The sequence below is a fragment of the Eumetopias jubatus genome, unplaced genomic scaffold (assembly GCF_037043125.1).
Source record: "Eumetopias jubatus isolate StellerSeaLion01/CBP00866 unplaced genomic scaffold, mEumJub1_p1.0 scaffold_2, whole genome shotgun sequence".
Classification (NCBI taxonomy): Eukaryota; Metazoa; Chordata; class Mammalia; order Carnivora; family Otariidae; genus Eumetopias; species Eumetopias jubatus.
Genome location: NW_028274808.1, coordinates 15,367,993 through 15,395,965, shown reverse-complemented (window position 1 = coordinate 15,395,965; position 27,973 = coordinate 15,367,993). Strand labels below are relative to the sequence as shown.

Sequence of the window (27,973 nt, the reverse complement as noted above, 5' to 3'; positions counted from 1 at the left end):
CAGTAATTCAAACCTTCGCTCAGGCTCCACATTATCGCCCAAGTGCGGTGTATGCTGGGCACTATGGAATAAATCCTAGCAGCGTGAGATTCACAAGCAGGCACTCAAATGTTTGTTAAATACCTAGGTACTGCACATACGGACATGGCAAGGTAAGACCCCGCTAACTGCCAGACGTTTCCATCACTGACTGCCCCTTTGCTCTCTAGACGCTCATCCAGGGCTAAGTTACAGCCATTTACCACCAGAGACAAAACCATGATGGCATGCCAGTCCTAGTTGACAACAATTAATAAGACCTCGCAAAGGTCCCGCGATCCTGTGAGGCACCTGGCCAACAGGAGTCCTGTGGAATACAGCATCGTCCTCCTCTTCGCTAGAAGTGCATCACGCAAGACAGAATTGACATGCTTCTTTTAAGCTACCATATACTTCTCTTCCAACTCCATCCTGTACCACAACCCAGCCTAACACCAGAGCCATATGAGATGCTCCAATTTCCACCGACGATATCTCTCAACGAAAATTTAATACATCAGTCTGACATCCCCAGGGTCATTCCCTTCCACTGCTTATACGTTAGAATCGCCACAGCTGTTCTCAGCCTCGGTACTCCCTGCTTCACCCCTTCAGGTAAGGCAACCACACTGTGACTGATTTCTCTACGATGCAATTATACCAGAACAAGAAGGCCTAATTAAATACAGTTCAAATATATATAAATGCTGACAGTTCCCAAATTACAGCAAAATTATACTGAATGACTGTTACCAACTCCCCAACAACCGAACATTCTAGCAGCCCTTCCAACGGCCACAGAGGCTATTATGGAAGAACACGGAAGAGTCTACTGGGATGAAGACTTGCAGAGGCCAGAGAGCACCCACAGAGAACACTCCCAACTACCTGTGCCAACAAGGAACCTTCCTCTCCAGAGTCTGGCATCACAAGACAGGGGTCGACCAACACTGTAGGTTCAGAGCCCAGGTCTGCTCCTCATTAGTTGTAGGACTTGGAGCAAATTATTTAATTTGGGGGGGGGGGCGCGTCGTGATTTCTCCTTCAGTAAAGGGCACAAAGTGATGTTCCCTTTACAGAGCTGAGGGGATTAAAGGAGGAAGGGATGTTGAATGCTTACACTGTCCCTGGGACCAAAAAATATCCGACAAATAGCAATACTATTACAATTACCTTCCCTGAGCCTATTTAAATTTATTCATTTTACTCTTTCATGGTGTTTGAATTTCTACCAGTAGGAAAATCCTTTGGATCTGAAAAGAAACCTTTTTTTCTTTTTTAAACAAAACTGAGACATCTGAGAGGAGGCCAAGAAGACAACAGTCTGTTACACTAATACGAATTAGTTTAATCAGACTGCCCACCTCTAGATTTTTAATGTGAGCATGAGCACTGAGCGAATGGAAGGGTTTGACTGGGAAGAAGAAAAGTTAAGATATATATATATATCTTATATCTATGTATATAACTTAATATGTCACACCACCTGCTTGACACACACACACACACACACACACGCACATATATGTATGTATATATATATATATCTATGTAAACAAATAGCATTGGGCATGTATTACTGGGCTGGGGGAGAATGGTCTGAAAGCAAACGGGAAGCATGCATTACCCAGGGACTTTGGAGAGGAGAGCACCAGAAGATGGGAAATTGTAGGGGTAGACAATTACAAGGACACCGAAGAAAGTGGGCCTATTTCAAAAGTTTGGCTGGGCCAATCTCTTACCCAAGAAAGGAAACTCAGCACTTGAGTATGAGCACCCTTAGTATTAAAGACCAGGGACACTAGGAGCTACATAAACTTTGACAGAACCATGATGGTCACCCCTTGTAAGGAACATGTCCTGTGGGATTCAAGACAGTCACTTTCACATAAATATTCAGAATTTAGCATACCCCTTACCTACGGATGGCTTGTCCTATAATATTCTTCCTAATCGAGTAAACCGTATCAATGTCCACCCGTAAGGGCCTCATCTTCACATTTGTTCTGGAACAGTAACAACCCTTTACGAGCAGCACACAGCGTCATCTATAATCACATCTCAAGGTAAGACCAATCATCATCTCTAGAGTCTGAACTCCCGACATTAATCTACCCTGGGAAGACTCTTAAAATGAACAAAACAGTTCATTCTTACCCTCTATGACAAATGAATGCTTTTTAAACTGCCACTCTTCATAATCAACTATTTCCTGAGTGGTTTCCGTGTGTAGGGAACTACTAGGAGATGTGAATTGTGGAAAAGGGCATAAATCTTGATCCTTGTCTTCAATTGAGCTTATGATTTAGGTGGGGAAACATGATATAAATGTGTGAAAATATAAGCAATTCTAACATATTCAGATTACCATTTACAACACCCTTAGAAGAGATACAAGAAAATACATGAATGACTAGCAAATTAACTCCCACGATAGGAATTTATTAATATATAATTATACCCATCTCTCCATAGAGAGAAATAGCAATTCTCCAACAGCATTAAGAAATGACCTCCTCTTGAGTAATCAGGGAAAGGTTTACGGGAGAGGGAGACTTTGAATAGGGTCTTTAAAGATGAATGGAATTGATGGATGTGAGGACCTTATATAATTCCTGTATATTCTCAACATACTATGATGTCACCAAGCATCCTTCAAAACTGACTTGACACCCTCCACTTTGCTTTGAAGATGCAGAGCGCTATCACAAAGAAGAGACATCTTTGACAGTGAAGAGAGGAAGCATGCTTTCTTCCCCTCTGCAAAAGGGTGAGCTATGGGGACAGATATGAAAGCAAAGAGAAAAGAGATATTCAAGAAGCCGATCCAATACATAGTTTGCATTTTAAAATGTTCTAATTATTATTTCAAATGACATAAGGGATTTAGTACTCTCAGAAATATCTTTAATGACAAAGAGTTGCTAAACCTATAAATTTGATGGGATGGTAAAACCATGCTTTCGGATGGGCCAAGTTTCATTCTGGAAACACAGCGTGTAATGGACTTTGGAGGACCCCGTTTTGCCATCTCACTATTGAAAAAGAGAAAGCTTTAGCCCGTGGATTGCTGTAAGAAAACAGCTATGTAATAATTTGACTCCTAAAGCAGACTCAGAAGAAATATGCTTGCTTCCATCGTGGTTAACAGCCACCTCAATCTGATGTTAGTGTTGGAAACAGTCCCTGAGCATATGAATCAGGAGCGCTTGGATTTTAGTGCACTGCATGTAGGTTAACGGGCCAAATAACATGCCAAATTTCAGGGACGATTTTAATTGAGAAGAAAAGATGTCAAATAGTATTTACCGAACGCCTCCATCCGAACAGTGGAAGAGATACTACAGCTGATGGAAATCTGGAGCAGTTTAATTCTTCCCTATTTGCAGATCCTACACGCTGTCTGACTTTTCAATTCTGACATGACTGAGGATGAATCATGCATCTGGTGGGCAGCCTACGTGAGGCGCTTCTGCTGCCTCCAGTGGAGGCCACACAGGGGTCCTAACAGTAAGACCGCCTCGCAAAGGAGAGCGCACCCTTATCAGAGCGGGTCTAGACATTTTACCATATTGCTTCGCACACAACAACTCTTGAAAGAAAAGCAGGGGAAACCTACCTGACCCTTTCTGGACTGGCTCCATCCCCCAGGTAGCTTTGACGCTAAAGCCTGGTGCATGCTAGGGGGTTGCACCCAGGCACAAGAAGGAGCCAGTAACAGAAACGGATGTCCTAGAATCTGGAATAAGAAGAAAGAGTAAACCTCCGAGTCATAATAGCCTCAATGAGCATTTCAGATGGGCTACTGAGGGCGCGTGGAACACAACAGGAATCTGGTACTTTACCTTCGCAGATCTACTTTTTAAAAATGAGTTCCAGAACTCTCAGCTCTTCTTACCTCGAGATACTGGTTCAAGTTCGGTTCAAAAGCTGGCAAAAAAAGCACCTTAAAAAAAGGCTCTGTGAATGTACTTTGCTGGTGAACAATTTTAGGAGAAAAAAATAATCCTCTTTACCATTCTTTCATCCTATTTGCATGGAACAGCTGGGATCTGTCCCATGCCTATCCCATACATCAGAACCACTTGTACTGAGCCAGCATCCCGCTGCAGTGCCTCGGGAATCTGCAATGTCACTCGGCTCCTGCCTTGTTCTCTGCAAAGTGAAGTCATAGGGATGGATCAGCCAACCTGACTTCTCACTACCCTGCCCAGAATCCTTTGTGAACTGAAATGAGTCATCGCTCCAAGAAAAGCTACAGCCTCTGGTTGTCTGTGCAGGTTCCTTTGTCTGTGCAGTGTGGAGACACGGGGCTGGGATTGTACCCCAGGCCCCCGGGGCTGTGAGGGGTACATCCTCCTCTCTGAAAGGGCCCGGGTCCCCTCCCGTGCATTAAGCACCAACTCAGATTTTTTTTTCATCATTAAAACAGCACAAAGGGCACATACCTCCGGATGCTTGAAGGAAACACACACACACACACACACACACACATTAAAATGGATCTAGCGTCGTATACTCACCAATCCGTCATTATCAACCTGACCCATTCTCTCTCTCTCTCTCTCTCTCTCTCTCTCTTTTTTAAGGCTGGCTTTTCATGGTGATGAAGGACGAACCTCCCTCCTGTGTGTAACAGGCGGTTCTACTGTACACCGGATCAAAGTTTAGCTGCAGTGAGCTATTTGTCATGAATTCCAGTCACCGCGCAAGCCCTTGCAAGCCTGGCTCTCCTCGTTCCCCGCACAGCCGGCAGGCTTGCAGCAAAGGCGGCCCCGCAGTTCTCAGCTCGCCGCCCCTGCCGCCGCCGCCGCCCAGAGAGGCGGTGTTGGGAATGAGGTCACTGTGTCAGGAACTCTGCTCGCAGCGTGAGCCTCTCTGCAGCTTGCAACACCCCTGAAACTGCACCCAGCGGTACGATTTTTTAGGTCGCTGCTTCCTCTGCTCTTTTGAAAAACAAAAACAAAAACAAACACAAACCTGTGTCTAAGATCAGTAAAGGCAAAAACAAAAACAAAAACAAAAAAACCCCATTGCGTATTTGTGTGCAAACGTCTGTTTCACGGGACTGTTGGTGCTGCAGCGCGCTCCTCATTAGCCCTGCACCGACTAACTCGTGTGCACACACACGTGTGCGCGTCGTATTTATAGACACGCATACACACAGAGCCATAGAGAAAATGATTCATCTCTATTTAGAGTACAAGACACCACATATAAACATCTCCAGGGAAAAAGTGGGGTGGGAGTTTGGCAGAGGGGAGAGGAAGAGAGGAGTCTCAGCAATCACGCTGCAACCACAGAAAAATGGAGTCTGGAGGAAAAGAATCATTAAGGAAGAAGTGAATTCTGCTGTATTAGCAATGGTGCTGCCCAAACCGCCCCCAAAGAAGTAATACCAAAGCGGGCGCCTCTCACTGTCTGAACTCGGGAACCGAACAGATGCCAAGAAATTATCCAATATGCAGAGACCAAGTAGATTTGGGTGGCAGAGGGCTGCCTATACAGCAGGTAGCCTACCACAAATACAAAGTGGAGGGTGCAGCCAGCGCTGGGATTTCAAAGATGTAACGAATTTCTCAGACCATCCCAAGTCACTGAGGTAGAAGGATTCCCCAGGCTCAAGTCCCACCACGATCAGATCCTCTCTTAACTTCTGTGATTTAGCCTGTCATCCACCTCTTCCCGCAGAAGCTGGGGCCTCATCTGAGCCTGGGCAGCCCCCCCCCACCCCAGGCCAAGGTCCTCCCTCCCCGAGCTGAGTGAGTTCTGTGACCCCACACCGTGATTCCCATTCAGCCCTCGGAAAATAAAAAATGTATAAGCCTCTTCTGCCTGACAACTCATGCAGTATCTACAAATAAAAATCCCGTCCCTACATTCCAACTCATTTCTTCTCCCATTGCCCACAGTCTGGGACACTTTGTAAGTAGGCACATTATATGCTCATTTATTGACTGACTGATACACTTGGTCTTAACATTATTAAACAAAACATCTTCAACTCCTTCAACCATCTGACATTTTCCAAATCCTCTGCCCTCATGATTTCCCTCCTTTGCTTCTGCTCTTTCATACCAGCTTCCCTCCCAAAATGTTGTACGAATAGCTGAGTACACTTTTGGCTGCGTTTTCCCCTTGGCTCTACACCTGCCTTGTTCTGGACTCCATAGTCCCATGGCCTAAGCCTACAGTAGGCTTTTGGCCGAGTCACACCGTCAACCCCCAGAGAACTTCTTCACATTAAGTGCTAGTAAATGAGGCCTCATTCCTGCACTTTAAAAATCCTCATCAGTAATGCCCTCTACATTTCATCAGAAATGGTTTGGTCTTGATTTTCCTTCCTGATGTATGATTTCCTCTCATTTGATATGCCACCTACGACATAGACTGAGCCTGTGGCTCAGCGCCAGGGCCTCCCACCGAGACCGCTCACCTTCACTCAACTCCCTTTGAGTTTGGTTGTGTCTTTGGTTGTAAATCTACCAAATCCACCTGCCCTGGCTCACTCTTGTAAGGCACAGTCTCATCACTACAGATTAGAAAGTATGCTGAATAAACCCCTGCACTTTAAGAATACAACGATGTAACTATATAATAAATGTATTAAAAATTAAGATCTAAATAGAGATACCTTTAGCTCTGGCAAGGTAAGAGCCTCTGGGGAAGCTCTGGGCCATTGAACCACCTCTTGGTAGCTAAAATTTCAATTTTCCTCTATGATATAGAAAAGGTTAAATAAATGGATAAAGAAAAAAAAAAACACCCAAAGAAAAAGGATGGAAAATTACAATAAAAATGTATTCAAACTTTCTAATATCCAAATATGTATGTTTCTCTCTATACATGGGTCTCTTGTGCCCATATTAGAAACTCACCTAAGCTTTCCAAGGACCCAGTAAAGTAAGTACTGTTATTATCCCCATATTAAAAAGAGATTAACTGGGGCGCCTGAGTAGCTCAGTCAGGTAAGCCTCTGACTTCGGCTCAGGTCATGATTTCAGGGTCCTGGGATCGAGCCCCACTTTGGGCTCCCCACTCACCTGGGAGACTGCTTGTCCCTCTGCCCCTCCCCCTGCGCATGCTCTCTTTCTCTCCCAAATAAATGCATAAATAAAATCTTTTAAAAAAGAGAGAGAGATTAACTGCCTTCCTCAAGTTCCACAGCTGCTAAGTGGCAGAAGCAAGATTTGAACCCGGGGCAAGAGGCCCCAGGGTCTGTATTGTTTTGTTTTGTTTTGTTTTTAATGCAGGACTTTATTATTATTTTTTTCTTTCAAAATTTTATTTAAATTCAAGTTAGTTCACATATAGTGTATTATTCGTTTCAAGGGTGAAATTTAGTGATTCATCAGTTGCATATAACAGCCAGGGCTCATTCCATCACCCAGTTACCCCTTCCCCCCGCCCACCTCCCCTCCAGCAGCCCTCAATTTGTCTCCTAGAATCAAGAGCCTGAGCTTTTAACCAACACGCTTAACTGCCTCTCAACTATTATAATAAAATTACCACTAGAAACAAACAAACAAACAAAAAAAACACCTATACCTCAATTTTTACATTTAAAATCGAAGGCAATTCACTTCATTAGTACACGAGGCCAGGCCAGTGAGGTTAAGTTCACAGGCTGGGTCCCCTTCAGAGCAGTTGCCTTGCCCAGTTCTGCAATCAGTGGAGGGCTGCCCTCCCACCTCGCCCCGCTGCCAGTTACTCAGTGATGATGCAAAGGAAGGTACCTGATCAGCCACCACCATAACCATAAGATCATTTTGCGGCCCTACTCATAGCACGGGGAGTTTTGCGATGGACAACCATGAGCCTCAACTTGAAAATAAAGGCGAGAAAGGCACTCAGATGTTCTCCATCCCAGTCGGATGGGGAGATACACTCAAGAATCAACTACAGACATTATTAGCAGTTCTCCTCCTCCTCCTTTTAATAACAGATTCGGTGTTAACAGTAAAGGTTTACAAACATCCCACAGACTATCGCGGAGGGGCTTTGCTCAGTTGAGAAGGTGTGAGCAGAGGCTGTGGGTGGCACTGGACTGGTTCCTTGGCAAAAGAGGTCACAGTAGCACCACCCCGTGACACAGTCACGCAGGGTCCTACAGAATGCTTTGATGACTGGAGGGAGGAGCGCAGTTTGAGAGTAACAGTCCGAAGCTGAGCAGCAAGTATCTCAAATCAGTTAAAAATATTTACTGGGCGCCCAGGTACAAAGTCCTATTGTGAGTACAGAGATCCAAACATGTTTCAGTAGTGTGCATAAGGCAGGCAACGTACACCGGCACACACACAAACATGGTCTCTACTCTCAAGGAGCTTGTAAGACACCTGAGGAGATACGATATGCACACACAAAAAGTGCAAAGGATACAAGACAGTGTCTGTCCAAGAGGAGGAACAGGTAGCAGGTGCCTCTGAGAATTCTGGAGTAAAACACCTGGCCGAAGGAGTCAGGAGTGGCTCGAAAGGCAAATCTGTCCTAAAATCGGGACTGGTGAGAGAGAAGAGAAAGGGCATACCATGTGTTAGAACGTGAGCTCTGTGAAGAGAGGGGTTTTTGCATGCCTTGTGTTTACAGATGTATTCCTGAGAAGCACCCAGCCAATGGTAGGCACGAAATAAATAATGTGCTGAATGAATGAATGACCTGGAGAGAGCAAGTATGGAGGTACTGATGCAGGGAGTGGGGAAGCCTGCAGCAGAAGGTTCATACTGGAACACAGAGGAAGAGGAAGCTAAGGGGTGGCCTAAAATCAGATTAAGAATGGTCTCTAATAGATTAGAAAATGACCCAGGTTGTATTCACAATGCATTCCGCTTGGCATTTGTTAGAGCTATTAGTAGGTCTCCTCCTAAGAAGCACGAGCCCTACATGAACCCCTCAGTCTCCAAAAACAAGTATTTATAAGTCTATGGTGGCCCATTAGAGGGACGGTATGTTGACAGGACGACCAGACGTTGCCTCCCCCGGGGGCTTCTCTGCACCCCCATCACCACCCAGAAGTCTGTGATACCAAGACTCCCTCTGCTTTGCAAGAACATACCAATGGGGGAGAAAAAAATCCTAGTCTGCAGCAGTATTCTACTAAACCGACCCTAATTCCATGTAGTTCGAGTAAACAAACATTTCTTAAACACAACATGTAAGAAGACCCTGCTTGTTGCTGAAGCCAGAATAAAGGTGGCAAAGTTACAGCATCTGTCCTCACAGTTTTGTGTCAACCTCTGAGTCCTTTAAGGCAAACAGGGAAAGAGTGCCATGAGTCAAAGAGATCTGGCAATTTCTGACCTAAGACAGAGGTGGCCAGGAAGCACGGTGGGAACTGGGCAGTGCTAAAGGAAGGAGGCAGCAGATGAGGTGGGCCCCGAAGATGGGTAAGCAAAGGAGGAGAAGAAGAAAGCTGGGGATGTCTTTTGAGGCAGCAGAGCAGTGTGCTGAGAGACCACGTGCGTCAGAGAGTACAAGATGTTTTGGAGAAGGGCTGGTGGTTGACCTTGCTGGGCCAGCGTGGCAGGATCCATGAAGGAGATGGGTAGAGATAAAGCCAGAGGAGTCAGACTGAGATAAGATTTTGAGGAGCAGGAAACTGTAGGAGAAAGGCATTATGGGTTCTCACGGGGGGGTTGGGGAGGGATGCTATTCATGCTGTAAGTTTAGGTTGCTGTTGCAACAGGGTACAGGACACATCCAAAGAGAGAAGATAATGACTGACCGACACAAGGGAAGAGCCCATTGCGAGGGACACAACAAGATGCCCGAACAAGGAACAGAGAGAAGCGCAGAGATGTGAGATTAACTTTTCTGTTTCCCAAAGGGACTGTCCAAAATGTCCGACATGAGATATTAGGGTACTATCCGCAATGCAGTTCTAGAAGCATCATGTACACCCCCCACGACTCACCAAGAATCTATCCAAAAGCCTGTCTGGGCTCGGGTGATAGTCAGACATCTGGAGTAGTGCCCAGGGTAGAATATTATTAGTCAAACCAAGAAATAAAGGGAAGAGGAGAAATCCGCTAAAGAGAAATCCCTGGGCACCAATAACAGACCAGACTTTCCCGGTTGCACAAACACTGGTTAAAAAAAAAAAAAAAGCACAAATTTAAAATTCAATGAAAGTGATTTCAGAAACAGAAAGTTCGAAAGTCTTCAAGGGCTCTATAGGCCAGGGTTTACGGAGGTGAGCGCATTACTGTTACGGTGGCAGAAGCAATTGCAATTACGGTTGGATTCAATGCCGCGTGGTATAGGCAAGCAAACTAAATCTTTAAAGAACAAATACACTTGTGGTATCCCTGCAGGCAGTGGGGAGCACCAACAGGACCACAAAGTGAAGAATAAGGTTATTCTACGTGACTTACTAAAATTCTCCAAAGTCTGGATTTGGGGTGCCTGGGTGGCTCAGTTGGTTAGGCGGCTGCCTTTGGTTCAGGTCACGATCCCAGGGTTCTGGGATCCAGCCCGGCATCCAGGGTCCTGGGAACCAGACTTCCCTGCTCCGTGGGGAGTCTGCTTCTCCTTCTCCCTCTCCCCCTCCCCCTGCTCGTGTGCTTGTGTGCTCATGCGTGCTCTCTCTCTCTCTCTCATATAAATAACATCTTTAAAAAAAAGTCTTTGGATTAGATCAATTCTCATGGGATTAGGAAGACAGAATAATGACATTTTAGAGCTGGATAAGGCACTGAAAGTCATCTGGTGTATTATCCTTTGACTGAAGATAATCTTAGGGTCCAAATGGTGGAGATGACTTGCCCAAGGTTACAGAGAGTTAGTAGCAAAACCAAAGCTAGCCCCCAGAGATCCTGATTCTCAGTGCAGCCCCCTCTGCATTATTCCACAACACCTTGTAAAATTTATTAATAGGATATTAAATTCCAAGGCTTTTCTGGATGCATTTTGGGTAAGATATTATAAATGAAGCAGGCAGATGCCCAATTTTCCATTCTTCACTGTGGTATAAATTATTTTTCTGCCCTCGGTTCTTCTAATCAACATCCAAAGAAGACAAGGAAGGGAAAGATAAAAGTGAAGTCAGAAAAACTGAGAGCCAGGGAGTTTTCAGGTAAAAGACAGATTTTAAATTTGATGTTTTGATATTCAACATTAAGAAAACTACGGAAAGACGTGGGGAAGTGAGATGGTATAATTTAATTTAACATCATATAATTCCATTATAATTTTATTATGAAAGCATCCGGATTTGTGGACTATTCATTTCCAAACCACTGGGTGAAAACTCACCTAGGTACATCTCAGACAGTGGTACTCAGTATTTTCAACTACAGAGGACAGGGATGGTGTGCCCAAAGCAAGCCCACAGTCTGCCAGGGAAAAAGATTCTGTTTTGAAGTCTCCCTGAAATTCAGGCAAGCTATATATTATACTCTGTATTATATCACTTTTTGTCTTAATAGTAAAAGTTTAAAAAAAAATGTTTCCACTGAACATCATTCAACATTACTTTCCAGAATCTACACACCAGCTCGAGGAAGCCTGCCCACATTTGTCTTGAGGTTGTATAAACCTGCAGTGTAGGCCCCAGGCCCTGGAGGCAAATATGCCCCCAATTTGAGAAGCAAGAAGTACATCTGAAAATACACCAGAAAGTGGTATTTCCCAATTCATTTTCAAAGTTATCATCCGTATTTCTGCAGTTTTAAAGACATACCATTATAGAGTCCTAGAGCTCTTCTAGCTGGAATTAGTTAGAGGGTCAAAGAGCTGAGAAACTGAATTACTTTATCACTGGCTTATTTAATTATGATCAAGTTATTCTCTCCGGGGGCTGCATTCCTCCTCTGTAAGATGGAATCAGAAAAAAAAAAAAAAAAAGAAAAAGAAAGAAAGAAAGAAAAAGAGAAAAAAGAACGTTGCAAAGCCTGCCATATTTTTTAAAAGGAGACATATCTATAGAACTAACCTCCGACCTCAAGGTGCTTCCAATTAACTAAAGAATGAAAAGTAAACACACATGAAAAGGAGGTATCACACAACCTCCGCAAGAAAACTATGAATAAGAAGGGAAAAATTACAGCAAACGAAGTCCAGACGGAGTGTAAAGAAATACGGGCCAAACATTTCGATCACAAAGCTGAACTCAGCATGCCTGGGTTGGGTTCCTACTTCTTACAGGTTCCAACAGAACGCTGTTGGAAGGGGGGGCGGCCACTAATCCAAACACATGCTTCAGGGGAATTGGGGTCCCTCCAGCGTGCTGTTCTTCTGACACTTCCATAAACCCTGGGCTGACTCTAACGTCTACACTATTCCAACTGACTCGGGTGAGAACAGGTTTTGGACTGTATTTCCGGTACTCAAGAGAGTGGTTGAAAACAGTGGTTTCAGCACCTAAAGCAGGCAAAGAGTTATTGACAGAAAAACAAGAACATTACGTGGGCTTGGGTGTCCTCTACGTGGTCATTACCACAGACTTCTACTTATCCACTAAGCTCTTTGGCTGACGTCAGTCCAATCCTCAGTATCATGGCCACATGTCATCTTAAGGAAGTCAGAGTGTACCTTTATATTCACAAATAAAGTGTTTACCAAACTAGGGAAAAAAATCATAAAATTCTGGAGTCAAAAAATATAAGCCAGTCGTATTCTCTGTTATCCCTCTATAACGAATGGATAAAAATAATTAGAATTTCTTTGCTGTCTGGGATCTCAGTGATTATACAATCATCTGTATTTGCTCTTTCCATTATGGTAGCTACTAGCCACGTTTGTTTGTTTGTTTGTTTTTTTAATTTAATTTGAATTAAATAAATTTAAATTTTAGTTCCTCTATTTCAAGGGCTAGTTAGCTAACATTGGGCTAGTATTCATCATAGTGGGCACGGCATCTATAGAACACATCCATCATCTCAGAGAGTTCTATTGGACAGTAATGATCTCGTTAATCAATAAGCAATCACAAGAATATCAGATACCGTTCACTTTTACCATGAAAACCTATAATTTTTAGACGTAATTTTTTAAATTAACATACCAAAATCAAGGACTTTCTTAATGTTCAACATCTATGGGTTTTAACACATGTGTAGATTTGTGTAAGTTATCACCACGATCACGATGAGTCAGACATAGAGCAATTCCATCACCCCCTCCCCCTCCAGAACTCCATCCCGCTCCTCCCACACTCCTAACCCCTGGAAACAAGTGGTATGTCCATGTTGTTGTATGTAGGAGGAATGGGATTCCTGGGTCATAGGGTGAGAGTGTATTTACCTTTACGGGAAACTACGAAACTACCTTCCAGATTGGCTATGCAATTTTGCAAACCAATGAGCAATGTATTTCTAGGAGTTCTTCACAGATTTCTTGAGATCTTTCTACATGGTCAATCATGTTGTCTGCAAATAGGAACAGTTTTATTGCAACTTGTAAGCCTTTTAGTCTCTTTTTCCAGAAGAATGTCTTTTAGGAATTCTAGCGTGATGCTGAAGAAGAATGGCGAGAGTGGATATCCTTGTCTTGTTCCCAGTGTGAAGGGGAAAGCGTTCAGTCTTTTGCTATTAAATGTGATGTCAGCAGCAGAGTTTTGTAGATGTTTTTATCAGGTTAAGGAAGTTGTCTTCTCTTCCCAGATGAAGAGCTTTTATCATCAGTGTATGTTGAATTTTGTCAACTGTTTTTTCTGAATCAATTGATATTATCATGTGACTTTTTTTCTCCTTTAGGTTTTTAATATGGTGGACTATAGTGATTGATTTTTCAAATGCTGAATTAGCCCTGCATTCCAGAGCTAACCTCCACTTGGTCACGGTTTATTATTTTTTCTGTATATTGCTGGATTCAATTTGCTAATATTTTTTGGATGGATTTTTGCATCTCTGTTTATAAGGTGCATTGATCTGTAGTTTTATTGTACTATCTGTGTCTGGTTGTGGCATAAGGATAATGCTGGTTTCATAAAGCGAGTTGGGAAGTGTTGCCTCCTCTTCTCTTTTCATGTCAAATTGGTGGTGTTTCTTCCATAAACATTTGGTAGAAAACTATCTGGACCCGGAGTTTTGGATTTTGGGTTTTGGGGGGATAAAATGTTAACTATAAGTTAAAATGCATTTAAAGGATAGAGAACTATTCAGGTAATCTGCTTCTTGAGTGAGTTCTGAGAGGATGTTCTTTCTAGGGTTTGGTCCATTTCATCTAAATTGTTGAATTTATGTGCACAGACCTGTTTGTGGTGTTCCCTTACTTTAATGTCTGTGAGATCTGTAGGGATATGCCCTTCTTCACTCCTAATATTGATAATTTGTACCTTATTTCCTGGTAATCTGGCTAGAGGTTTATCAATTTTATTGTTATTTTTGAGGAACCAGCTTTTGACTTCATTGGCTTTCTCCACTAATTTTGTTTTGAAATTCCTTGACATCTACTCTTTATTATTCTTTCCTTCTACTTGCTTTGGATTTATTTTGCTCTTCTTTTTCTAGTTCCCTTCAACAAAAGCTTAGATTGTTCATTACAGTACTTTTCTTCTTTTCTAACATAAGCACTTAATCTATATATTTCTCTCTAAGCCCTGCTTCATCTGCTTCATATGAGTTGTGATATGTTGTATTTTCATTTTTGTTCACCTCAAAATACTTTCTACTTTTCCTGAGACTTCCTCTTTGATCCATGGATTACTTAGAAGCAGTTGTTTAATTTCCTAGTATTTGGGGATTTATCAGCTACCTTTCTGTTGTTGATTTCTAGCTAAATTCCATTATGGTAAAACAGCACACTTTGAATTATTTCAATTCTTTTAACTGCTTTTAGGTTTAGGTTTCGGGATATCATCTATCTTTGTGAATGATCTCTGAGGATTTGAAAGGAATGTATATTCTGCTATTTTGAAGAGGAATGTTTTAAAAATGTCATTTGGATCCAGTTGATTTTAATGGTATTATTCAGTTTTCCTATATTCTTACTGGTTTTCTACCTACTTATTCTATCAATTACTGCAGGACTCATGTTGGAAGTCCCCAACTATAAGCATCTATTTCTCTTTTCAGTCCTATCTTGTCTCATGTACTTTGAAAAGTTCTGTGGTGAGGTACATATACTTTTAATATATTCTTTTTAAAAAAATAAATTTTTTGGCAAGAATACTTACCACGAGATCTATCTTAACAGATTTTTAAGTGTACAATACAATACTGTTATCCAGAGGCACAACGTTGTCAATCAGATTGCTAGAACTTATTCATCTTACAAAACTAAAATTTCATACATGTCACTGATTAGCAACTCCCCCCATTTCCCCCCTCTCCCCCAAGCCCCTGGCAAACACCTCTCTATTCTTTGCCTCTATGAGTTTGCCTGTTTTATATACATTAAGTAGAATCCTGCAGTATTCATCCTTCTATGACTGGCTTATTTCACTTAGCATAGTATCCTCAAGGTTCATCCATGTCGTTGCATATTGTAGAATATCTTTCTTTTTCAAGGCTGAATGATACTCCATTGTATGTATGTATGACATTTTGCTTATCCATTCATCTGTCGATGGACATTTAGGTTGCTCCACATCTTGCCTATCGTGAACAGTGTTACAAGGAACACGGCAGTGCTAATCCCTCTTCAAGATCCTGCTTTTAATTTTTTTGAGTAAATAAGAAGGGGATTTCTGGATCATATGGAAATTCTATTTTTAATTTTTCTGAGGAAATTTTACACTGTTTTCTATAGTGGTCCCACCATTTTGCGTTCCCACCAACAGTGTACAAGAGTTCCAATTTCTCCACAACCTCACCAGCACTTGTTTTTTGTTTTTGTTTTTTTTTTATAATAGCTAACAGGTATGAGGTGATATCCCACTGTGGTTTTGATTTGCATTTCCCTGATGGTTAGTGATGTCGGCATCTTTTCAAATACCAGTTGGCTACTTGTATATCTCCTTTGGAGAAATGTCTGTTCAAGTCTTTAGCCCATTTTTAAATCAGGTTGTTAGTTTTTTGTTTTTGTTTTTGTTAATGAGTTATAGGGGTTCCTTACATACTACAGAAATTAACCTCTTCTTCAACATATGGCTTATAAATATTTTCTCCCATTCCATAGGTTGCTCTTTTACTCTGTTGATTTTGTTGCTGTGCAGAAGCTTTTTAGTTTGATTTAATCCAACTTACCCAATTTTGCTTTCATTGTCTGTGGTTTTGGTGTCATATCTAATGACAATCATTGAAGTCACTGAAATCATTCAATGGAAATCATTAAAATAATTGCCAAGACTAATGTCATGAAGCTGCCTGTTTTCTTCTAAAAGTCCTGGAGTTTGTGGTCTTACATTTAGGTCAATTTCATTTTGAGTTGATTTTTATGTATGGTAGAAGAGGTACATACACTTTTTATATCATCTTTGTGAACTTACCCATTCATTTTTGTGCAGTGATCCTTTTTATTCCCAATAATTTTCCTTGCTCAGAAGTCTACTTTTTTTTGACATTGATATGGCCACTCCAGCTTTCTCTTGATTAATGTTTACATGGCATGTCATTTTACCTTTTACTTTTAACCTAGTCACATCATTATATTTTAAATGTATTACTTGTAGACAACATATTCCTTGGTCATTTTTAAAAATTCATTCTGACAATCTCTGGTACTTATTTGGTATGTTATACCATAGTTGTTTATATGTTGGGATTTAGATCTACCACTTTTTATGTTTCTATCCTCATTTTGTTCCTGTTTTCCTCTTATTTTCATTTGGAATATTTGAATATTTTTTACTATTCTATTTTATTTACCTGAGTTTTTATTAATTTCTTTGTATAGTTTTTTTGTTTCTCTAAATATCTCAGTATATACTCTTAACTTTTCACAGTCTGCTTAGAATTAATATTTTATTTCACTTCAAGTGAAAAACCTTACCACCATATTGGTCCCTTTACTCTCCCCTTTTTATGTTAGTTATTATATTCATTACATCTATACACACTAAGAAGTTCATCACCTCTTTTATATGTTATATTTGTTTATATTTGTTTTCCATCATCACACATATTTTATGGAACTTAAGAGGAAAATAGTTAATTATATCTAACCAGATATTTATCATTGTGGCTTTTCTTTCATTCCTGATGTTCCAATTTTCCTCTGGCATTTTCTGTCCATCAGCATTCCTTTTAGAGCAGGTCTCCGGCAGTGAATTTTTGTTGTTGTTGTTTTATCTGAAAATGTCATTATTTCACCTTCATATCTGAAGGATATATTCACTGGATATTTTAAAAATATTGTTCCATGGGGTGCCTGGGTGGCTCAGCAGGCTAAGTGTCTGACTCTTGATTTCAGCTAAGGTCATGATCTTACGGGTCATGACACTGAGCCCTGAGCCAGGCTCTGTGCTCAGGGGCGAGTCTGCTAGAGATTCTCTCACTCCTCTCCCTCTGCCCCTCCTGCCAGTACACTCGCACTCTCCCTTTCTCTCTCTAAAAATTAAATAAGTTAAGTCTTTAAAAAAAATATTGTTCCACTTCCACCTGGCCTTCATGGTTTCTAGTGAAAAGTCTGCAGTCCTTCTACTTGTTTTATTATGTATCATATTTCTCTAGCTGCTGTCAAGGTTTTTTCCTGTTTAATCTTCAGCAATTTATGATGTATCTGGGAATGGATTTCTTTGAGTTTATCCTGTTTAGAATTTGCTGGGCTTCCTGAATCTGAAAGTTTATGTCTTTTTCCAAATTCAGAAAGTTTTCAGCCATTATTTCTTTAAGTATTTTTCAGATCACACCAGACATTTGATGACAAAATTGTTAGACATTTTGGTATTGTCCCACATCCCCTGAGACTCTGTTTATTTTTTCTTTCAATCTTTTATTCTTGATTGTTGAAACTGAGTAACTTCCATCGATTGATCTTCAAGTCCAGACTTCGACTAGCTCTATTCTGTATCGAGTCCATGCATAAATTTTTAGTTTTGGTTATTCTAGATTTCAATTCTAAAACATTTGAGTCTACATTATATCCTCTATCCCTTTCCACTCTACCTTCCTATTCTTTTTCAAGAGAGTTTATCCACAATTCTTGAGCCATAATTATAATAGTTGATTTGAAGTCTTTGTCTAATAATTGCAACATGTTACACTTCAGCACTAGCAACTGCTGACTCTCCTTTACCATACAAATGGAGATTATCCTGGTTCTTCCTATACTGAGTAATTTTAAGTAATGTTGATTATTATGTTGTGAGACTCCGAGTCTTTAAATCCTAAGGAAAAAGTTTTTTGTTTGTTTGTTTTGAAGGGAAGCGAACGTGGTAAGTTCAGGCTGCAATTTCCAAAGCACTTCCATCAGGTGTGATTTGAATGTCAGTGTGCTCAAATTTTTGCAATGTTATTTGGATCTGTCCCCTGTGCATACCATTCAGTGGTCAATCTGAGAATTTTGTCATGGTCTAGTTCATATGTCAGATCTCAAAGTGTTTAGAATGCTGCTTTGGGTCCAGATCCACACATGCACAGCTTAGAAGTGAACCCAGGAGTTCATACAACATTTTTAAGTGACAGCTCTCTTGAGCTTCCTCCTCTTGGTGATCTCCTCAACTCTTTCCAGTTCCCTGGGATCCTTCTGCCAGAAGGCTGGGGCTTTGGTTTCCTTGCTCAACCATGTATTTCTAGCTACTGTGTCAGTCAGTCTGGTGCCAAGTTGTAGGAGGACAGAGAGAGGGAGAAAAAGTAACAGGAATTCACCCCACACTCTTGGGACCATGGTTCCTCTCATCAGAGAGAAGAGTCCCCTATCTTTAAAGTATGACTGCCCAGCCCCTACTGCTGCTATCTCTCTGCAGGATGACTATAAGTTGAACAGGAGAGAAAGAAAAACAGAAGAAAGAAAACAGTGATTCCTCAACTCATCTGAGTGTAGGAGTCCACTTTTCTGCTTTTTAGGCCAGAAAGTGAGGACTTCTTTGCAAGATCTTTCTGTCCACACCACTGTGCCCTACTGGGTTTTGGGCCACCTTTGAGTCTATGCCATGTGATACCAGAGGGAGTAAAAAGAGGAAACTCACAACCACTTTGGTGGTACTTCAAATTCTGCTCTCCCTCCCCAACTTGCTGGCTACTATCATTTCTTTTCAGAGTCCTCACGTGGCAACTTGATATCTTCTGCGCAAAATTCACAGCTCCATTCAGTGGGAAAGACAGGGTGGGGGGTATGCTTATCCATCTTACTCAGAAGTGGCATCTTCTTTTCACTGTAATTACTTCTTATTGTTTAAATAAACATAATCATAAATAAGTAAGCACTGTTGACAACAAAAGCCAATATGTTAACTTTGGTCTTTGTTTTCCTATTATAAAAACTGACTTTTATTTCAGGATGCATTTAAATGAGATGGTTTTTTAAATTGTTTAATTTTAGCTGCAAAAAGATTTCACTTCAGCTCATCCATTTCTCACATCCCAAACACCTCCCCCTTTCCTACCTCAGTGATAATGGTAGATAGACATGGTTAACTAGGATTTACTTCCTTTTTTGTGGTCTTAGCCTCTGTAGCACAATATTTTCTTTAGAGTCACCAGAGAGAAGCTAATATGATTGACATGAGTGCCATTCTCTCATTCCCCACATCCAGCCTCCGGCACAAGGACTAATGAGTTTTGTCATCAGTGTTAGATGGATCAGGAGCAGTGAAGCACCCACACTCCCCATAGACCAGATCATTAGCATCAAATGTCATTATTGCGTTCCTTGCTTCCCTCTTTGACCCTCTCTCTTTTATCCACACTACACACAGCGTGGTAATAGGTGCTTCAAAGACTCCCTCCTTCGCCGTGGCTGAGGCCGTTACCACTGAGAGGAGAAACAAGTGTGGCTGGAGACTTTTACTCACATATGTTCAGTTCTCCTACTTTTACTTCAAACTGTTGGCATTTGTGGTCCCCAGAGGCATGCCACTCAATTTGTTCAGTACATGAGCATGACTAGCCTCTGTACTCTACCGACTCAAAACATTCTAACAAAAGCAAAATTCTCAAACATTACACCCCAACAACATAGTCCCACCCATAAATAATTTTACCCCCAAATTCCAATGGCCTTCTGACTTGGGGGGGGCTATTATCTAGTGGCACCTTAAAAAGGGCTCTAAGAAGACAATGTTCACACCACAGATATCATTCTGTGTGACAGAGCTGGGGCAGTTTAGCCATCACAGGACAGAAAGTGCCTGTTGAACAGAAATCTCTAGTGGGCACCATGAAGAGTGGACAAGGCATATTTATAATTCTACACTACCATGGAGTAAAAGCTGCAAGTCCTATCTGTAGCATGAGCAGACTTGTTAGAAAAGGTTTATGTATAATGGATACACTTTCCCGCTCAGCCCAAATGAGGATTTTAATTCTGGCTACTGGCAGTAGCACTGTGGTGGGGAGAGAGTGAGGGAGAGAAGAAGGTCACTCAGCTCAAACTGCTTCAGAATGCACCCTTGCTGTTAGTGGGAAGCCACCCATGTTCCTTCAGCTACGAGGTGACTGCCCTTCCTTCTGCATGACTCCCCCCATGACATGTGAAGGGTACGTTTAAGCAAGGGTCCGGGGAAGGGGGGACAATGATGTGACCTGGGTCAGGGAATGAGGCCCAGGGGCCTCTTCCTCAGAGAGTGACAAGCTGTGCTTGGTCTGTTCTGCACAGCGTGGTGCCCTGCAGAGCTCCCCCACCCAACTGAGAAAACAGAGCTTTCGTGTCTGTCCCGTGGCTAGGGACTCATTTAAACTGAGTTACCAGTGTGGACATCTCCGAGACATATTCACACAGCAAAGGCCACTGGAGAGGTTGGAAATACTACACTCAGTACCAATGCTTATGGAAACAATGACAAATTATAAAGTAAGTAAAATCTGATTTCTAACTCAAACTCAGGATTCAGCTGAACGTCCCCTCCCACCCCCCTCCCGCACACACCGGGCTACAGAGAATAAGAGAACTGACAAGGTGCTAGAAGTATTTTCTCCCGTCAGGCAAAGAGCAGTACCGCACAGTCTGTCCAGAGAGGTGGCTGACCAGCTCCCCTACACTCGGGTTTGCTTAGATGCCCAGACCCAAAACAATAGTGTCCACAACAGCAGATAAGTAAGTTTAACATCTACAAACTGTAAACCCTGTACATTATAAAACCAGAGTTAATACACCAGGAATAAGTACAAATCAAACTAATTTACAAAGTAAATGTGTCTGAATACTAAGCTGTTCCTATAAATTCCAAACTCATGAAATTTATCAACACAAGTTATCTGTAAACTGCTTTATAATAAAAGAATCATAGTACAGTTTTGCTTCCACATTTCAACTTTTAGCCTTTTCCTTGCTGATAAATCACTGCCAATTCAAGTTTTTCAATTTTATTGTCTTTTTGGTTTGTTTGTTTGTTTGTTTGTTTTCTGGAAGTAGCACATACACTGATGAAAGAGGCCGTAATGATCTGTTCAGATGAGTAAAATTTTTCTGTTAACTTTAAAAAATCAGCATGTCTGCCACATTCATATTTTGAAATAATGGAGTCAAGGCTCATAGGAATAGCAAAACTGTCCTTTTTCAAGTTCCACACCCTATAAAATGCCGGTTTTAAGACCAAATGACTGATGAAGAATGACATTATTCCCATCGCTATACTATATAGTACGCTAGAACCTAACATATCTATTTTAAAGTCATACTACTTAGTCATTGTATGTATTTAAGTTTTCGCCTTCTTGTGTTATTCAAGTTACCCTTTATCCCTTCTAATCCTCGCTCCGTCCCCAGCCCAACCTAGTCTCAAGAAAGAAAAAAAAAGTCCCTTGGCAACAGTGCTCCTTTTGGTAAATTGGCTTGAGGACACACAGTGGTCTAGAAAAAGTGTTCGTCTTTTCAGCACTTGGTTTGTAGCTGTGGAAATGGCAGGATTTTTGTCTCCCAAGCTGTCCTGGCTGCTGGTCACCTGGGAGCCCGAAGACGACAGTTGGACCCAGAACTTTCCAAATTCTGGCCCCACATCTGTGTTTGTGTGAACAATGCAAAGCCCCTAATGAAAGGAAGGGAAAATTGGACAGCATGGAAGATTTTCCATCAAGATAAGTCTACTTGATTAAAAAACAAAAACATCTTTTAGGCTGACCAGGGTTGGTGCTTTTTTAAAAAAAACTCTCTTGCTAGAACTGAAAGTGGGTAATGTGATGTTGGTCCACACAGACTTTATTGAAATGCTTTTGGTCTGTGAAGCTCAAACTTCACCCCTTGGATTAGATTTCAGATGGGTGGGAGGTAGAAAGGCAGAGGTATCTATAATCCTCACACATCTTGAAACCATCCCCACCCACCGGCGATGCCCAGAGTTTGGAAAGCAAAGTGTTACGGACCCTGATATCTTTTGGATTAAAGAAAGGTATTGTTTTTGGCCATTTAATCAGTGTGTACTAATGCATTTTTTTAAGTGGATTGCCTCATTGTTTTTTCTTCTTCTTCAGTTTGTTTTCTCCTGCTTTTAAAAAAAAAACGGGACTTTCATATTTCTTTCTCCAAGATTAACATTACTACTAAGTCCCTGGTTTATAAATTTTAATGTTCTCCAGGTTTTTGGCACTATCTAGCTTGTAATCCAAAGTTGATGATTTTCTAATCCAATACAATGTAACAACTTTCCTTCTTAGTATCACCATTTTCACCATATCCTACAATCTTACTATGTCCGATTTCAGGAGGTGAAAACAAAGCGAACAAAACAATTAGAGCACAGGGATATCAACACATTCAGTTAGGTAAGCCTTGGGTCCCAAACATCCAACTGTCAGGTCTGGACAACACACTCAGGTGGCTAGGACATGTTCCAGTGTCTTCCCACCCATCCTCATTCACCCTTAAAGACACCAGATACACTCAAATTTCCCCTTTCTTCCCCTTGCACCATTTACCCTTCTGATAATGCCACCCACCACCAGCATTTTCACTTGTGTGCACACATACCCCTCACCTTTAACCACTGTGCTCTCCTTGGAAATGCCTACCCAGCACCTCTGAATATTTCTGCCTTCCCTCCGCCTATTGATAACAATATCCACATTTATTGAGTTCCCATACGTACCAGGCATTACCAAGGGGGCTTTACATATGCCATTCCGTTCATTTGTCATCAGAGCGTTATGAAATAGGTAGTATTATCTCCAACTGCTGGATGAAGTCCAGGAGAATTTGGTCACTTGCTTGGGGTCCCAGTTAATAAACAGCTTAAATGACAGATCATCATAATAGCTATGAGACTGATGTAGTTATATCCAGGGAAAGAAAAAAGGTTTGAAGCAAAACTTGACAAAGTAAAGAACGATTTGCTTGTTTTAACAGCTCTCGAAAGTACAGATTAGAAGATCAAGTCACAATTTCCACATGCGTCCTAGGTCATTCCCTCTAATTATAAGCTTGTTTATGCACTCATGGTGAAGAGAGTTAAAAGCTATTTTTAATTCGACATTTCTGGTTTAGTGTTCAGGGTCTTCTTCCATTTTCCACAGCCATCTGTAGCAAGTTTGTGTCATGCAAGTCGGAGTATGCTGTGTGGTTTGGCCTGATTACACAACCACCACAGAGCAGAGCTTCTGGGGAAAGTGCATCATGGGAAGGCTGCAGTGTGATGAAAAGGCAAGGTCTCCCACTGACCTGGGACACCCATCAGTCTGTCAGTCAAATTCAGAAGGGCCGAATTACATGGCTGTGGCTCTTTCCAGCTTTGGTTTTTCGCTTCCAAACAGTTGACTTATCAATTTCTTTGGGGAAACGAGTCATGTGTGAATCATTAAAAGGCAATCTGGATTCTAAATTCACAACTAGGGTCTGAGTTTCCCCTGGCTGCTTCTAGAAAGGAGTGCTTGCAAAGACTCCAACCTTCACCCTCTTCTCTTCCCTCTGCTCTCTCCCCAGCAGAGGCACCCCCGCCCCCGCCCCCGCATCCACTATCCCGGGTATAACCCTCAGGTATACACAGCTGAGGGGCCAAAGCTCCCTCCCAGGGCCTAGAACCTCCCCCTGACTTCCAGCCCTACCTCCCACTTTTCTCCTTACAACTCCATCTACGCATCCCCAGTGCCTTAAACTCAACATGTCCAAAACAGAATTTATCCTTCCCATAAATCCTGCAATCTCTTTAATCTCCTAGTTTGGATTACAGCACCATCATGGGTGCAGACACATGACCCGAGAGTGTCAGAGTCCTGTCTTTTCCTCACCAGCCATAATCCATAATCCATTCCCCATAATCCAGAGTCAATGAAGCCAGTCTACTCCCTGCCCGGATGTCTCTAAATCTGGTTCCTTTCTTCTGCTTTGCTGTTGGCCTGTCTCGGCCTCGCTGGACCACCAGGAAAGCCTCCTGCTGTTTCTCGTGCCCGCCCTAAGCCCGACTACCAGAATATGCTTCCTGTCTGAGGCTCCTGTATTTATGTAACAACCTCGGTTTCATCAGCTTGAAAATAGGGATATAATCACCATCAAATGCTCTAAATATGTTGATACCAATTACATCCGTATTTTCAAGCAAATAAAACGAAGCTAATGTCATGTAAATACAAGTGATAAAATGTTCTTATCATTTCAGAAAGACATTCCTCTAAAATAACTTATGAGTTGAAAAACAAATCATTCTTCTCCTATCCCAGCAGGAAAGAGATCCCATGAAGGTTAAAATAATTTGATCACTGTAGCAATTAAATGCAAACAGGAGATAGAGGTATTTTTATTGGGCATCTAGTACATGGCAGGTACTATATGCCAGGTACTTTATGTAAGTTATGTAAATTAATACAACCCTGTAATAAAGGAATAACCCTCACTTACGGGGATAATACTAAGTAATTTGTTCTGTGTCTCACAGCAATAAGTGGTACATCCAAGACTTTAAATGTCACTCTGCACAGTATCCAAACCCATGCACTTGCCACCAGCCCACCTCCCCAAGAAAAGGCTGAAGCTCACAGGGGTAAGGAGTGACTAAAAGATTCACATACATGGTATAATTGCTTTGACTGCAATTCAACCACAATATGTCCTTTTTTGTTAAAATTTCAAATTTCAAGAATATAAAACTTCCCTGCTGACTGACAGAGAAACTGGGTAAAGATGGGAAACACGAGTTGATGATAAGAAAATTGAACAGGCAACATCGTTCAGATTTCACAGACCCCTTCCACTCCCTGGGTCTTACTAAGGTCAGGGGTAACTTTTCCATAGAAAAACCCACCAATTTTTTGACTAGATAAGATAGATGGATCAGTGTTTATTCTATACTTAGGATTGGGCTAGGTACTATGAGGACAAAAGGAAAACAAAGCCATGATACTGGCCACCTAGGAGTAAGCTATCGACTCAGGGTCACCAAGATAAGCCTGGGATCATTGATAAAGGCAGCGTTCCCAGCATTAGGACATTATCAATACGACACACAACCTCACCGTATATTCAGTCTAAACAGAACAGTTCCAAATACAAAAGGATCTGACCTATTAAAACCACACAAATGTATAAATTACACCATAATGGGAGATTCTACAGCATAACGATCTGAAAAGGGGTCCTTTGTAAACATGACGTTCGAGTACTAAAGAGTAATACATATGAAGAACTGAAGGGACTTGCAAAGTTTATTCTCTAAAACAGACATTCCCCCTTTTGTATTTTTCAGTGCTACTCACTCAACTAGAAAACCCTTTCTTAGGGCGCCTGGGTGGCTCAGTTGGTTAAGTGGCTGCCTTCGGCTCAGGTCATGATCCCGGGGTCCTGGGATCGAGTCCCGCGTCGGGCTCCCTGCTCAGGGGGAAGCCTGCTTCTCCCTCTACTCCTCACCTCTCTCGCTCTCTCAAATAAATAAATAAATAAAAAGAAAAACCCTTTCTTCATGAAGGGAAGACAAGTACATTTCATGCCAGCCCCTATTTCAATTATTACATTCTGAATTAGCACACTGTGCATTTCTAAGGTTTTATTTTTATCATATTAGAAATAACATAACACCGTAAAATGGAAGAAGCCAACATTCGACTCTTACAGTGAGTTGTGCCACTTACAAGAACTATTTTAATGGCACTTTATAACTGAAGTTAGGTGTCACACAAATGAAACTTTCTGAGGTCATAATAAAGCCCATGAGAATGGAGACCACCTTGTTCTCAACGGGCGATAAGAGCTCCCCCCTCCTCCTCATGCTTCCATGTGAAGGAACTTTCCTTAGAATAAAGATCCAGGTGTGTGCATCGGTCCCCATCATCCCTGCCCCGTGGTGGCACTGACTTTTGTGACCAGTAAACATGGGAGAACAATCAACTCAGAGAGTTTCCCGGAAAGAATGTAGAACAATTTGGATTTTGCCTCATTGCAAAGCCTTCATACTTTTGATTGTTCTACTTCCCAGAGCCCCTCATTTTATTCTCCTTCTTTTAAAGTTTTGCTTTTCCTGCAACAAGTTTTACGTCTACTACTCAATAAACCCCATTTTACAAATCAGCTGGGCTTTCATTTGTAAATCATGAATTTTTAAAGAAAACTATTTTTTAATCCCTTGAATTCCTCAGACTATCTAAAAGCATATTCCCCCCCCACCCACACACACACCTTTGGGCTTCCGAGAGGGTCATCTTTTTGCAACTTTACAAACCATCGATATCATCAATCACACTTAGATTTAACAAGGCCCTTTGCGAAGCTACGAGCTTCATGTGATACCATGAGAGATGAAAGCGAGGCACCGCCATACTGTACCTGCCCCCACTCTCTACGCATCGGGCTTCACGTCAGTCAGAAGTCATTTATCGTGGAACCTGTCACAGGACATAATGACTCATGCTAGTTGAGACCTGCAATTTCCCTCTTCCAGAGGGCTTGCGAACTACTCAACAGCTTATGAAGCAGGAATTTAAGCAGAATGTTACTTTTCATTTTACTTCATCTTTAACATGTTGTTTCTGACTTAATAATGAAGATTTTGCAATATCACAATCCGATCCACAGAGACATACTCAATCACCTAAGGAAAAGAGATTAGAATTGTACTACTTGACGAAGAGAAACAGGTTAGCACATGGTTGCACAATATTCAAGTAAGGATCTTTCATAGTCTGCGAGGTAACAAAGGTAACAAATCCTGCCAATAACCGCTGGACTGTATTGCAGAATCTCCAATCTTATGAAAACTCTGAATCATTAATGAACCTGAAAACTGTTTAAATTAGCCAGGCAGGCCTGAGATTTGCAACTAGACAATTAAATTCTCCCCGGAGAAATGAAGGTAACAAAACATCAAATTTTTCGCAGAGGAAAAAAGTGCCTGTCTTATCAACAGGTGGGTTTTCCTTGCATTGCTCGGGGGGGGGGGGGGGGCGGGGGGGGAGTATCACCACATCCTGCCTTGTTTTAGACAAAGGACTCCAGCCTATTTCCAGGGCCTCCCCATTCATGAGTAAGTCAAGGCTGTTTGGCCCTGACATATGCTCCCCTAGACAGAATCAACATGTTGGTGGAAAGTCACAGTCTAAGATCCTTTTTGTGCCACAAGTATTTGAACCTATTACTTAAAACCTAGATAGACTATCACATTTACTCACCCCTGGTTCTGTTCATAAAGTCTTTGTTTACAACCACATAGAGTAAAATGAAAGCAGGCTTTAAATTCCTGAAAGGAATAAAGAAAGCGTGGTTTTGCAGCCAGACCAGATACTGACGGACTCCGGCTGTGTGGCCTTGTATTTCTGACCGGTGATGGCTGGGCCGGCGAACCACCCGGTATCTACCTCATGCCTGTGTCCTGCCCTCAGATCGAGCATGGGAGCCGGCAGAGTTCACCGTATTGTGGCGCAGCAGAAACCACTCTGACCATTATTGGTAGAGGTGTCTTCATTCTTTGTGTATCCGTTTAAAGGCTTATAAATTTTTATGAACTCTGCAAGGTCTCAATACAACAGGGTAGTTATATGCTCGGTCCAGATGCCAGCTCCCAGGC

General features: G+C 41.8%; 2 protein-coding genes across 3 annotated transcripts in view; one reads left to right on the top strand and one right to left on the bottom strand.

The window, feature by feature from the left end:
- Positions 1–27,973, bottom strand: part of STOX2 (storkhead box 2) — a 200,589-nt gene that overhangs the window by 22,426 nt on the left and 150,190 nt on the right. The window lies entirely within an intron of this gene.
- KANTR (KANTR integral membrane protein) lies at positions 145–14,465 on the top strand. The gene is made up of 4 exons (XM_088021291.1): positions 145–152; positions 2,034–2,084; positions 4,768–4,886; positions 14,251–14,465. The coding sequence occupies exons 1-4, from the start codon at positions 145–147 to the stop codon at positions 14,463–14,465; spliced, it is 393 nt and encodes a 130-aa protein (XP_087877417.1).